Below are 14,727 nucleotides of genomic sequence, written 5' to 3' on the forward strand. Positions count from 1 at the left end.
AGTATTTAATATTTTTAAAATCAGGTGGATAATTAAGGCAAAAAAAATTATTTGTTCAAGATTAATCATCAATTCAAATGTAATTAAATTAGGGTTGAATCAATAAAACTTAAATATATATTTACAAACTTTTATGATATATTAAATAATAGTTTGATATAAAATTATAAGAAAATTCAGTTAAATAAAATTTTCTAAATAATCTAACCGATTTCCAATCCAAGCAATTAAATTAACCGTTGTGATACTATTCTCTAAACTATATATAGTACATATGTCTCAATTGCATTTAATTACAGTATTAAAATTAGTTTTAATAAAATCAATTTTATCCTACCTTATAATAAACGGTCCTGAATAGGTAGGTGCGCAACTATTTCCTAAGAATTACTGCAGAGAGAAGGTGCCACCCACCAATCATTTCTACCTTGAGTTTGGTGGACACGTGTCACAAGCTTATCTCAATGATGATTATGTCACTAACCCGCCACTATCACAAACAAGCCACATTTTTTAGAGGTCATAGATTTGCTAGAAACGACAAAATAGAAGTGTGACTTATTTGGTAGAACAAGCCAATAGGGTTCATTGGTGTGCCAAAGTGTCCCTCTTTCTCTCTCTATCAAGCTTTGGCCAGCCAGCACATCTCTCTCTAAAAAATGGACCCTACTTTGGAAAATCTTGCAGTTGCTTTTCCTAGTCCTTCATCATCCCCCCCAACAGCCATAAAAGGCCTTACCCTCTTCACACCCCCAAAAAAAATTCCAATCCTCTCTCAACTCCCAAGATTTGGCTTTGTGTCTTTGTGTGCTCATTTTTCACTAAACACCAACCCAACCTCATACACAAACATTCTTAATTTTGATTTTTTGTTATTATTTTCTTTGTTTGTTAATTACTTATATTAAGCATCATGGGAACCCCACAATCCAATAACTTGCCACCAGGTTTTAGGTTCCACCCTACAGATGAAGAGCTCATTCTTCACTACCTAAGGAAGAAGGTTGCCTCTATTCCTTTGCCAGTTTCCATCATAGCTGAGGTTGATATCTACAAGTTTGATCCATGGGAGCTACCAGGTTTGTCTACGTTTAAATAAGATCTATATTCTTTTTTATATTTTAAAACTTATAAAGATAAGAATTGCTTTAATATCTAGAAAAAAATTATGGATTTTGATATAATTAATTTTAGAAAGATTGGACACTCTAGAAAAGTTTTTCAATAATAGCATTAAAATCTTTAAATTTTCTATCATGTCATAGAATTTCTCTTAAGATATACCATGTCAAGTCAGGTTGACGTGTGTTATTCATGTGCACTAGAAGAGTTTTAATTTTCTTAATTTTCTTCTTTTTGTATGGAGTGTGATGTGGAAGATTGATGTTTTTTTGTTTGGTGTACGTGGATCTTCAACAGCTAAGGCCGAGTTTGGGGAGAAAGAGTGGTACTTCTTCAGTCCTAGAGACCGGAAGTACCCAAATGGAGCAAGGCCAAACAGGGCAGCAGCTTCAGGGTATTGGAAGGCCACAGGCACTGATAAGAACATAGTGGCATCACTGCCAGGAGGAGGGGTTAGAGAGCACTTTGGTGTGAAGAAGGCTTTGGTGTTCTACAAAGGAAGACCCCCAAAGGGTGTCAAGACCAATTGGATCATGCATGAATATCGCTTTGTTGACACCAATAGACCCATTAGGATCAAAGACACCTCCATGAGGGTGAGTCCCCCCACACTACACACTTATAAATGTATTTTATTTAACAACATTTTCAATTTTGCATGACAACTAAAGAAATTCAAGAATATGCAAAACTTCATCATGGATCTTATTGTCAACTTTATTGGAACTTTAGTATATTTTTATGTTTTGATTAGTTGTATTTATAAACAGTGTTAAAAATTTCTCATTCTATCATATTACTCTGAAATATCGGATTTATGGAAAGTGAACAATTCATTTTAGAGAATAAAATAAGTAATATATTCTTACTTGCTAATGAAAAGATTAATTAACACATGTATTATAAATTATACATGTGTCAGAATATTAACTTTTTTATTTATCAATCACTGAAATTATTTACTCACTTTGAAAGAGGACAATCCTATTTCAAGACTTCTGATATTGTTTTGAAAAATGATTTTTATAGCTAAAACGTATCACAACTTTTGTTACTTTTATTCTCTACTCTTTTTTATTTTGAAGGAATATTTTCTATATGTGTATAAGAAAAGAATAAATAAATAGATGAATACATATATGAATTAATGATTCAATATTTAAATAGCAAATTATATATTATTTTGTTTGTTTGTTTGTTTAGTTGGATGACTGGGTTCTATGCCGGATATACAAGAAGACCAAACATGCTGTATCTCCAACCACAGAGGCAGCATCATCAACACTGCAAGTGATCAATGAGCAATTAGATCAAGCAGAAGAAGAGGAGCAAATCAAAGACAACCTTTTACCAATTTTGAAGAACAACACTACTCTTGTCCCTCCTCAACAAACCACACTGCTCATGTCTCAGAAATCTTTATCCTTTTCCAACCTCTTGGATGCCACAGATTACTCCATGCTCAGCACCATCTTATCTGAGAATAACCACTCCAATAATTACCTTACTCCAAGTGAAGCCTTATTCAATAATTGTGAGAATCTGGATCAGGAAATTACCCCCCAAAATTACTACTACAACAACAACACCAATAGCTACTTGTTTCAGAAGAACCCTTCCCACATGGAAAACATGGCTAGGCCAAAACGCCACCTTTCAAACATGGATCATGAGGACAACATGATATTATACCCTTCAAAGAAATATCAAAGTTCCTCTTGCAATTTTCCTAACTCTAATCCACAATGGAACTTCATGTTCAAGCAGCCACTCATGAGTCCTCAATATCTTCCATTTCAGTGATAAATAGCCAAAAATTATACGAGTCACATAAAGAAAAGAAAAGAAAAAAAAAAGGTTAGGGAGAAAATAAAAATGAAAAAAAGAAGTGAAATATCTACTAGTTGAATGTGCCGTATGGTATCCACAACCTGTTCACTAGGTAAGGATTAGCACACAGAAATATAGCAATCATTTTCTTTTACTTTTTCTTTCTTCCCTTGTTGAAAAATGATGAAAAGAGGTTTCATTGGATTAGTGAACTGTTTGGTACGGAATCAGAAAGCAAGGTTCCACTGTTCAAGAGTCCAAAAAAAAAAAACCATGTGGGGAATCACAGACAAATCGTGTACAAATTAAAATGTTAATTTGTACGTGTTGGGTTGGGAAATTAGTTTTAATTATCTGTACTTTTGTAGACTTGATGGGATTGGTTGTATCATGATATTATTACATTCTTATTTGGGAATGGCTTTAAATTTTCTTTTGGATTTGCAGTATCACCATTTGCCATTTATATGTATAACAGTGCACTTTTCAGTATGTTTTATCACCATATTTTACTGCATTACTTTATTGAATACACGGTGAACATATAACTAGATTGAAAAAAAATATAAGAATGGGTATATAAGAATATATATCTCTATATAAGAATATGTACATCTAAAAAAATAATACATATCTCTATCCAAGAAATTAAAATACATATAAACATTAAAAATCAAAAGTCAAATTAATAATTAATCAAATATATTAGAAAAGGAGCAAGAATTAAAATTAAATAGTTTCTATGTATTCGTAATAATTTTCATTTTATTCTTTTTATATGAAAACTGTTGCGTTTTAGAAACTAAAAAGTATAATAATGTATAATATGCATTCCCAAGCCAAGTCCAACTTTGCTACATATGTATTGTTCAAATCAAAACATTGAGTTTGCGGTTGTGGTTGATTTAATGAGTATTTTGTAAAAGTAGTGTTATTTATTTGCGATATCTTTTAAAAAAATATATAATACAGTGATATCAGTCTTTCGTTTTCGTATATTTTTTTATATATTCAAATTAATATATTATATAATATCTACTTGATATAGTCTATCAAAAACTATCTATTTGATATAGTATCTTTTCTATATATCGTACACGTACAATTTTTAATTTTTTTTTAATAAATTGATGGGTTAAATAGAAAACACTGATTCTTTAAATAGTCTGTTTTAGTTATATAGTATGCGACTTACCAAACCCACAATATTAGTTGGCGCCTAGGTATGACACACGCATATGTGGAATTCTAAATAATTAAAATAATTGTTTTTTGCACAATAGTTTATTTTTGGTATTTTCTTCTTTTGGGCTCTGGCTTCTTTATTTTTGCATATTAAGTTATGTGTGCCATAATTAAAAGAATTTACTGTATCATACAAATTTGTCCGAAAAACACAAGTAAATTAGTAAAAAAAAAAATTAGATTAAATTATTGATTTGATCCCTATAGTTTCATTATTCTTATTTTTGAGTTCCTATAGTTTGAAAGTAATTTTTTTAGTCCTATATTTTATATTTTAATTCTTTTTTAACTCCTGTAGTTTAAAAATGTTTTTTTAGTTATTTGTATTTTAATTTTCTTTTAGTTCCTATAGTTTGAAATGAATATTTTTAGTCCCTATCATTTTGTATTTTAATTACTTTTTAGTTCTTACTAAAAAATATAAAAATAATTAATTACAAATTAATTATAAATTATCAATTATTTTTTATTACAAATTATCTTACAATAAATTAATTACGAATTACTTGCTCATATTTTTTTAGTTAATTGTAATTGATAATATTATTCATATTTTGATGGTAAAGACTAAAATGAAATTAAAATATAAAATATAGGGACTTTGACCACTTTCAAACTATAGGGACTAAAAGAGAATTAAAATACAAATTATAAAGATTAAAAAAACCATTTTTAAAACTATAAGGACTAAAAGAGAATTAAAATATAAACTATAGTACTAAAAAAATCACTTTTAAACTATAGAAACAAAAAAGATAAGAATCGTAAAACTATAGAGACGAAATGAGTAATTTAAGTTTTTTTAATATCTTATGCATTAAGTGCATGTATGTTTAAGAAGTTAAGGAAATAAAAAAAAGTATAATAAAGAATTTTTCTATTAATGATATATAAAAAATTGTTTATTTTCTAAACATTTTTTTTATTTATTTTAAACCCTTTTTTATCTTATGCACTAGGTGGATCTAAATAGAAACTCACCTTAATGGTAAATAATAAACATGCAGAAGTAATAATACATGAATAGCATATCTTCAAGATTAAATAATTAACAAGTTGTGATTAAAATATTCTAAGAAATAAATACCAAGACATCAAAATAAATTAGTTGAATGAGGTACATAAATTATTGACTATGTTTGGGAAAATATTTAAGTTGGTTTAATTTTTTTTACTAGTTGAAAAATTCAAACAAGTTTTTTAGTAGCTTTTCAATAATTTTTAGTGTTTTTTTTAAATATATTTGAAGTAATATTTTTTAAAACATTAATTTTTAAATTTTATTTTACTTTTATCCTTGATATATTTATTGATTTTCATGTTATTTTTTAAAAATAAGTCATGATATTATTATTTTATCATTTTACACTTTTCAACTACTTTAATTAGTCTTTATCGAACACTTCTAATTTAATAAGTTAGTTTTTTAATTTCTAATTATTTTTTCAATTTTCATTTAACTTTTCAACTAATTTTATCACATGGTTATAATTTTTTATACTTATTTTTGCTTTCTACATATTAAAAAAAAAAAGAAATCTATGAGAATGGGTCCTCTACATGCGTGCATCATCATCGATGATTAATTAGTTATATTTTTTTGAAAGACATGATTAACTAGTTATATATCTACTATGTAATTATGCATTAAGTCTCGATTGCTCGATAGTTATTAATTAAGGTTGCATCATGCATGACGGATAATTCTTAAGTATCTCGCTAATGCTATACTTTTCTTGAGTCTTTCATGTGTTTAAAGCGAACTTTGATTCCTTTCGTTAACGAGAAGGAATAAGAACAAGGAATGTGACAAACACTCATGTCTCGTATACATATAGTAAAGAGAAGGACTCAGGGAGATATCTCTTCCACGAATATATGCATGTTCACACTACTATATATACCTATTATTTGTTGGTTAAAAATATGTTTAAGAAGGGATTTTTAAATCCATACTCAGTGTTTAATATATTTACATTATTTAGCAGAGATTTATAGTATCACTGGTATCATTTTTCTTGTTGGTGATAACTGGTATCAAATATCAATTCAGTTATTAAGTTATAATTATTTATCATGATAATCCTTCTTGCCGATTTTGATAAAATAAAAGGACAATAATAATCATTTTGGATTAGCTGTAAAAAGACCATTATAATAATTGATTATTTAAATAAGTTATATATTTTTTGTCAAAAATAAATAAATTTTATATTTGAATATATATCATATATGTTAGATGAAAGTAATTTTTAAATTATCTATTTCATTTAAATTATCTAGAAAATTTTCTTTTATATGAAAATTACAAATAAAAAAATAAAAGTTATTTTAATAGTTTGTTTTGTATTTAAAGTGAGCTTTAATTAATTATCATTCTCTTTCCAAATATTAATTAATTAAATGAGAAATAATTAAGTAGAAGAAGAGATGATTACTTCGAATAAAATAGGGATATTGTATTTTAGAATGGTTGAATAATATTTTGGTGGGAATAAAATAGGAAGTTTGTACTTGAATTTCATTATTATGTTGTGTTTGTTACGAAATAAATACTCAGTCATCTAGCAACACCGAAATAGAGTAAAAAGAAAAATGAGTCGATCACATTCTGCAACATTTCTACTCTGAAATGAGAAGAATAGAAAAATAAAAAAAAAACTTGCTTGCATCGTTACATAGTGACCCCTTGTTTTGTTTCCTCTACTAAATAAATAAGACTCTGTAAGGATCATATAATCGATAATGCTCTCGCATAATTCATTATATGGTCATTGGGGACGGATTTAAAAATCTATTCAAGGGGTGTTTTTTTTATAATTATTTAAATATTTAATTTTTAATAAATAGTAATTTTTAAAAATATTTATTATTTTTACACATAAAATTGAATCTGATTTTTAAGACCTTCTTCCTCACTTTTTCTATCTTGCCTATTGCCTATGCCATGTTCTCCCAACGCTCCTCACTCACTTTTTCTATCTTGCTTGCCAAGTCACCAACTTTTCCTATTTCAAAGACAACAAACAAGGTAAGACCTTCTTCCTCAACTCTAATGCCACCTTCTTCGTCTTGTTACCACTCTTCAGATATTCTATTGCTTTCTCAAGTAAGTTGCATTTTTATTTTTTCTTTTACCCAAACTGGGTTTTCTTCAGGACTATGCTTAGGGGCATTCTCTCATAGGTTGATAAAAAAAAACTTCAATAAATTCTTAGGAGTCACATAGACTGATTTGTTTCTTTTTGGTAAGTGGAGAAAATGCTGTATCATATTTCACACCAGCAATAATGCTAGCCTCACTCAAAAAAACTTAAAAGGTATTCATCCTTGCTAAGAAGTTTTGAAACATCAACACCTGTTTCTTCCAATTTATCCCTCACAATGTAACGAACCAATGTTCAAAACTCTGCTAAGAGGGGGTCCATATTTAGTGTCTTGATAAAAGTTTGCCTCTTGTAGAGGATAGGATACTTAAGGGGAACAAAAAAAAAATGGAATAATCATTAGATTCAGTTGAATATAGCTATTTCGAAGCCCACCAGCTTGTTGATTTTTAGTATTCTAACTATTTTAGCAAGTTATATAGGCACCTTTTACTATAGAGGAACATGTGGCATGTGTTTCACACTAAAGGGGCAGTGCTTTCAACCAAACAGAGGTGTCAAACCATATATATTGTCATGCCTTTGATTATTCTGATAAATTTGATGTTAAGAAGTGTTTGATTCTTTTTGCTTATTAGTTTTTCAGAGATTACACTGTAATTATTGTGTCTTTGTGTTGTCTTGTTGATCCATTACCAAAGGCGACTCAAGGACTCAGACCTAAAGTAATTTTAAGAATGAGATCTTTTATTTACTCATAAAATAAAAGAAAAGTTTTTAGATTTTTTAGTTATTAACTACTAAATCTCTTTTTTTTGTTAAACAAAATTATGATATTGGTGAAAAGTTCTGCTCATTAATTGTTACTTAAGGTACCATTAAAAAGATTAACAATTACTTATAATATTTTAATTAAAATTTATTTTCAAATATGATTTTACAATAAAAAAAATTTGAGGTATATTAGAACAAAAATTTTAGGACCTTTTTTTTGAGGTCTAAAGCCCTTGCTTGGGCCTAAGTCCTTTCCACTACTTCAGTGTCCTGAATTTATTATCTTAGCTCCTGAGAAACTCAATTTGTTTTTTTGTTTTATTTTTTATTTTTCAGCTCTAAAATTACATGCTTATAAGACATTCAGACTGTTGTTGTTGGTGTGAAATATGTGATATGTTATATACTTATACCCATTACCATAGCAGTGTGAGCTAAATGGTTCTGCTACATTGTTCTTTAATTTTTATAAACCTCTGAATGCTTATTATTTGTTGTGATTACTCATGAATCATGATTAGTTTCAAGGTGGTTTCTCTTGTTTAGTTGTTCATTTTTGTTATGTGATGTAGTTTGGCTAACACCTCTCATGATGGATGTTTCTGCTGAGACATAAACACCGGGTCATCACTAAGGAATTGAGAGACATAAATGCCGGTGTGATTTTCACACAGCAGCAGATTGCATCCATTCGTTGGTCACTAGACATGATCATGGATACCCTGCGAAACCTTTCACTGCAGAGCATGGTGTGTAGCATATGGAGCCCCCCCTGATTCTCTTTTTTGTGTTGTGGGGTTTTTAGTTTTTCTTTAGACTTTAGACTATGTTGTGATTGTGTTTAGATTCATGTTTTAGTTTTGGGTTTATTAACTTTTTGGTCCATCATCATTGGTAGATTTTCATTTTTAGTCCTTAAGAATTTTAAACTAGGAACCAAAAGTGAAACTAATATTTTTAGGGACTAAAAAGAAATAAAAATTTGAGGGACTAAAAATAGAAATTCACACACAAATAAAAATGGATTCAAAAAGATAATAAACTCTTTAGTTTTAGTTAATGTTTAGACTATGTTGTGATGCACTATTGTAATTTTGTGGTTATTTTGAAGTCTATGGATTTTGGGGATTTTGCATGTGGATGTTTGATGTTATCCCATTCTTTGGATTCATTTTGAGCATGATTGTTGATCCTTTGGTGTTTTAATTTCTATGAATTGATTGTCGTATGCGTTGGTGGGGGCTAATGTGGTTATCATAGCCTTGATACATAGTTGAACTTAGCGCGATTAATGGATGTGGCATGATAACTTTGGATGGAATATGTCGACTGAATGTCTTAGCTTGGGTTACTTGCGACTGTGAGTCCCTTGCGTCTTGATTGATAAATTCCTGGTGAGTATTTTTTGGTCGGCATAAATTCCTTGTGAGTGACACCATTAGGATTTATGCACTTGGTTTTGCTGAATTCTTTGGAATATATGATTGGCATGCATGTATAAAAGTCATCTAGGCAATTTTTTTTGTCCTTTTTACTTGGCCAATTCGATCGTGAAGTGAAACCCTAGCTTAAATCTTTTCCTTGTGATGCCCCTTGAGCATGAAAATAAATTGTTCATAAGTCATAACCCTAGCTATGAGCCTAAAATGAAAAACAATGTTCTACCCACATCTTAGGGATAGGAGAACATTAGTTTGAGTTAAAATTTGATTTAAGTTTGAGAGAATTATTAACAAGGATTTAAAGGGATATAACGCTTGAAAAAAAAAAACTGGTTAATGTTTAGACTTATATTAATATACTAATTTGTTTTACATAGAGGGGCTTATGTTGATGCGTTATGGGAAATTTTTTATATTTATTTTTTATTTCTACACATAAAATATTATTTTCTTAAAATTATATATTTTTTCATTTTTAAAATTAAATTATATTAAAAATTAATAATGATAATTTACGAAACTTATTAATATACTAAATATTTTATAAAAAAACATTTGTCAAATTTTTATTATTTTAAATTAAATAACATATTTTAAAAAATTCATCCGAAAAAAATAATATGTATTATATAAGTTTTATATATATTTCCTTTAAAAAAAAAGTTTCATAGTACTCCAAAATTTATGTATAACATTAAAATAGTATAAGTCTTAGTTTAAGTTTTGGAATTTGATTCGGATTAAAAAAATATAAATCCCAAATAATTCAAATTAATCATTCAACCAAATTTAAAAAGAATCAGTTTAGTTGGTTTTTCGTTTTTAATTTGGATTGATTTGAATTTCAGAACCTTGAAAATAGAGTAGTAAAAAAAATGTGCAATTTAAATAATAATTAAAAAAAGAAAAGGAAAAAAATGCTGCCTCCTACCCTAGTGAGTAGATACGAACAGCAACACTCGTGGTCGTGGCCGCGAAACTCGTCGTCGTGTTCTTGCCGCACACCACTTCGTTGCGCCATCTTCTTTCAACAATCAGCCACAGCTCTTCTCCCACTTTCCCTAACTTCGAGGCCACCAACTTCTCATATTTCAAGACAAAAGGTATGAGCTTTGCTTATTCACGTTGTTACAACAACTGCAATGTTCACACATTTAACTGCTTTCTTAAGCAAGTTTTTTCGGTTTTACACTAACTGGGTTTTCTTAATTTTGATACCCTTTTGCTTGAACTTTGTTAGTTACACTTGCTTCACAATGAAAATTTTCATGGTGTGGTGGTTCTCAAATCTCAATGTTTGATGTACGGACTATGCTCATAGCTTTAGATTTTTTATTTTTGTTTTTTTATTGAAATTATATTATATAGCGATCAAGTATTGTGAGTGATGGAATATAACTCAAAAAACATGGAAGAATATGAAAAGGGATCCGAATAAATTGAATTTGAAGCTGTATAATGGATTTAGTTTCACACTTGAAAGAAGAAATGGAGGCAAGAAAAGTAAAAATACAACACTCAATGTCAATGAGATTACAATTAGAATGAATTTTTTTTTATTGTTTGCCTTCTCTTGCATTCTTTTGTGCTAAGTGATTATCACTGGCATTATTGTTACAACCTGTTGGTGAAATGTGTGGCCACTGTTGGTTTGTTTCTATTATCACTTAGATCTATATTGTTATTATACTTTATTTTATCATTTCTGAAAGTTGAAATGGGTGTACTTCTTGTTCCCAACTTTGCATACATGGTTTAGTTTAAGTAGAATTGCCAGGTAATAATTAAAACATCAAAATGTTTAAGTGATAAAGCATGATAAAAGTTGATTATAAGATCTAAATGTTTAAGTTCTTGACTAATGCTGATATGGAAGCCTGCAAATTTTTAAAAAACAAATCATAACAAAACAATGCAAACCTAAGTCCCTATATTCATTAAACAGTAGATATCAGACAAGGAGTGAATAGCTGTTTTGAAGCCCACCAGCTAGTTATTTTTTTGAAGTGTTCTGGCTATTTTAGCTAGTTAGATGGGCACCTGAGGCACATGTTTCACCGAAGGGGCACTCCAGTTTCCACTTTGTACTTATCATTATGAGGTTTCTCAAAACTCTTGCTTTGCAGGAATGGTGGGTTTATCTCTTGGAGAAACGCATTTCATCCAAGGTGGCATTGCTCAAGATCTTCGTTGTGATGGTAGAAAGAGATTGACATATCGACCAATCTCTGTTGAAACTGGAGTGATTCCCCAGGTAATGCTTTAATCAGTTGACATTTGGCAGGGTATTATGATGATTTGTCATTGGTGTACCATTGATTTTTTATTTTTATTTTTTGCTTTAAATAGTTCTAATTTATGTATTTGATAAAATAACTTCATGTCAGACCAATGGTTCAGCAAGAGTCAGAATGGGTGCCACAGATGTTATTGCCAGCGTTAAGGTGGTTAAAAATTAAAATGTTTGGATTGATTTCTTATTTCTTGACTTGTAATATCCTTTTGTTTGATACTATAATAAAAAATTCTTTTAAATATATTGAGTTGTTTTACTAACCATGATATATTGGCTACACAAGAGCAGGCTGAACTTGGAAAGCCAAGCTTGTTGCAACCTGACAAAGGAAAAGTCTCTATATATATTGATTGCAGTTCAACAGCAGAGCCAGCTTTTGAGGTAGCATATTCTATTGATTTTCTTCATTCTATTTGTTTAATGAAGTCATCCATGTATTTTGGCTTTCTTCATGTTATTAACTTTAACTCTTTTAAGTACCATGAACATTGATAGCAAAACAAATAAGTAAATCCTTAAAAGCTTTAAATGAAAGTTAAATGGTGGGTGCATTGGATTAATAAGCTTTAGAAATTCATCATTGATAGTGTTTTCTATTATTGTTGTGTTATTTATCATTTTGGTTCTGTAAATACCTTTTAATGCTTCAAAATTACTATTTTATTTGGTGCTCTAAATCTGTGGCTGCCTTGTATATAGGGTAGAGGGGGTGATGAGTTGGCAGCAGAACTGTCAAATGCTCTTCAACACTGTCTCTTGGGTGGTAAAAGTGGAGAAGGTCTATTTTCCCCCTATAGTGAAGATTATGCTTTCCCTTTCATGTTGTTGCATCTTTTTAATATAGCTGTTGAACTCTTGGCTCTTTTATTTTCCCCTTCAGGTGCTGGAATTGACCTCTCATCGCTTATTGTTGTCGAAGGAAAAATTTGTTGGGATCTTTACATAGATGGGCTTGTTGTTAGTTCAGATGGAAATTTGTTGGATGCTCTAGGCGCTGCCATTAAGGTACAACTCAAAACGTAAAAGGGAATGCTAGAAACAAAGACAATGATGGATTCCTGGCTAAAATAATTAGCATTTCAGAGATCATGATTTTATGACGATTTCAATTTTCAATAATGTTGACCTTTTAAGTCTTCTATAGTTTAGCTATTGAGGTTACTAACATCAATAGCAGTTCTTTGGAATGGTTAGAGGTTACCTGAAATTATTTGTTTTCATTTAGGTACAATTGAAAATATCTTCCTTGCTGTTTTCTTTAATCTTTATAATGTCTCAACGAATTTGCCATAAGTTTCATGGAGGTTTTCCACGTGGATTTCCTTTTCTACTATGATGTTGAATGCAAACCCATTTTCAGAATTAACTGGAAAGCCCCATTGCAGCTTATAACTATTATTCTTTTAGGCTGCTTTGAGCAATACAGGTATTCCAAGAGTCGAAGTTGCTGCTGGAACGTCAAATGATGAGCATCCAGAAGTTGACGTAAGCGACGAGGAGTTTCTGCAGTTTGATACATCAAGAGTCCCTGTCATAGTTACACTGACTAAGGTAACATACATGTGCTATCCTGTCTTCTCAGAGTAGAAGTGGCAAAACGGGCCACCCTTATGCGGGTTGTGGACCATATAGTGGGCTAGGCTAAAAGAAAACAGGACTCAATTCGAGTCTCTAAGATGAAGCTCAAGCATATTGTTAAAGCCCCTTTTTTTAAAGCTTTTGGCGGGTTAAGCCTGATCCAGGCCATAATCAAATCAGGCTAAAAAGACTTGTGATTAGTTAGTGCTCAAAATTTAAAGCTCAAGTCCTATATTTCATCAAGCTGGGTCGGCTAGCAGAACATATTTTGCCACCTCTTATCTCAGATTGACCATATATGATAATTTCTTACGATCTCTTCTTTCTAGGTTGGGAGGCACTATATTGTGGATGCAACATCTGAAGAGGAATCACAAATGAGCTCTGGTGTTTCAATCTCTGTTAATAGGCAAGGGCACATTTGCGGTATAACCAAACGAGGAGGTGTGGGGCTGGATCCAAGCATCATTCTCGATATGATATCTGTCGCTAAGCATGTAAGCGAGCAATTAATAAACAAATTGGATTCTGAAATTGCTTCTGCTGAAGCTGATGAGGAGTCATGACACAGAAGCACTTAGTGATAACTAGGGTGTACCGAATGCTTCAATTATTTTGGACAAAAATTTGTAACCGAGTAGGGATTAAAGATACTAAGTGTGTCCGAAATAGTAATTGTTATAAAAAAACGTATATGTGAGATTCTAATTATGAGTTTATTCTAAAAAAATCCTACTAAAAAAAACGTACATGTGTGTGTGTTTTCCATCCCTACAGTGTATAAGACAAATGTATCCATTTCGATTAGGGTCATGGTTACGATTCTACAATATATGTTTTTTTCATTTCGTCGAACATTAATTTTATGGCATAGATGCTTATGACCTCTTCCTCTATGCCCTGCGGTAATGATTTCTCTGACATTACGGCCTTTACCATAATGATGTTGTCCATAGATCAAATGATTTTGTGGATTGGATTATACATTATAATCTAAAAAACTAATGCAAATTATTGTGATAACATTATAATCTAAAAAAATAAGTAAAAATAATGTGTGATATTTTGTAATTTAGAGAAAAAAGGACAAAAAGTCATCCATTAAATTATCCCTAAATTATTTTAGTTACAAAACCTTATAAAAAATTTTAGACACTACATGTATTTTCATCTAAAACCATCATGTTTGGGTTGGATAACATTTTTTTTTTGTTGAAAAAATAGAGGATTAAAAGCCCCTAAGAGCAGTCACAGGAACTATCGGTCCCTTCAATATCAACTAAGAACCCAAGCTCCTTTTAGCCATTGTATCTACTACCTGATTAACATCTTT

At 30.2% G+C, this 14,727-nt stretch overlaps 2 protein-coding genes across 2 annotated transcripts; both read left to right on the forward strand.

Annotated features, from left to right (window-relative positions):
- Nucleotides 1-701: 701 nt before the first annotated feature.
- LOC114383382 (NAC domain-containing protein 2-like) lies at nt 702-3,444 on the forward strand. The gene is made up of 3 exons (XM_028343049.1): nt 702-1,079; nt 1,420-1,718; nt 2,326-3,444. The coding sequence occupies exons 1-3, from the start codon at nt 914-916 to the stop codon at nt 2,923-2,925; spliced, it is 1,065 nt and encodes a 354-aa protein (XP_028198850.1). The 5' UTR covers nt 702-913; the 3' UTR covers nt 2,926-3,444.
- A 6,992-nt stretch (nt 3,445-10,436) lies between these two features.
- Nucleotides 10,437-14,249, forward strand: LOC114383391 (exosome complex component RRP42-like). Its single transcript, XM_028343061.1, has 8 exons — nt 10,437-10,623; nt 11,647-11,774; nt 11,908-11,964; nt 12,105-12,197; nt 12,516-12,594; nt 12,697-12,821; nt 13,224-13,367; nt 13,724-14,249. The coding sequence occupies exons 2-8, from the start codon at nt 11,649-11,651 to the stop codon at nt 13,958-13,960; spliced, it is 861 nt and encodes a 286-aa protein (XP_028198862.1). The 5' UTR covers nt 10,437-10,623; nt 11,647-11,648; the 3' UTR covers nt 13,961-14,249.
- The last annotated feature ends 478 nt before the right edge of the window (nt 14,250-14,727 follow it).

This window comes from Glycine soja, chromosome 2 (genome assembly GCF_004193775.1).
Source record: "Glycine soja cultivar W05 chromosome 2, ASM419377v2, whole genome shotgun sequence".
Taxonomy (NCBI): domain Eukaryota; kingdom Viridiplantae; phylum Streptophyta; class Magnoliopsida; order Fabales; family Fabaceae; genus Glycine; species Glycine soja.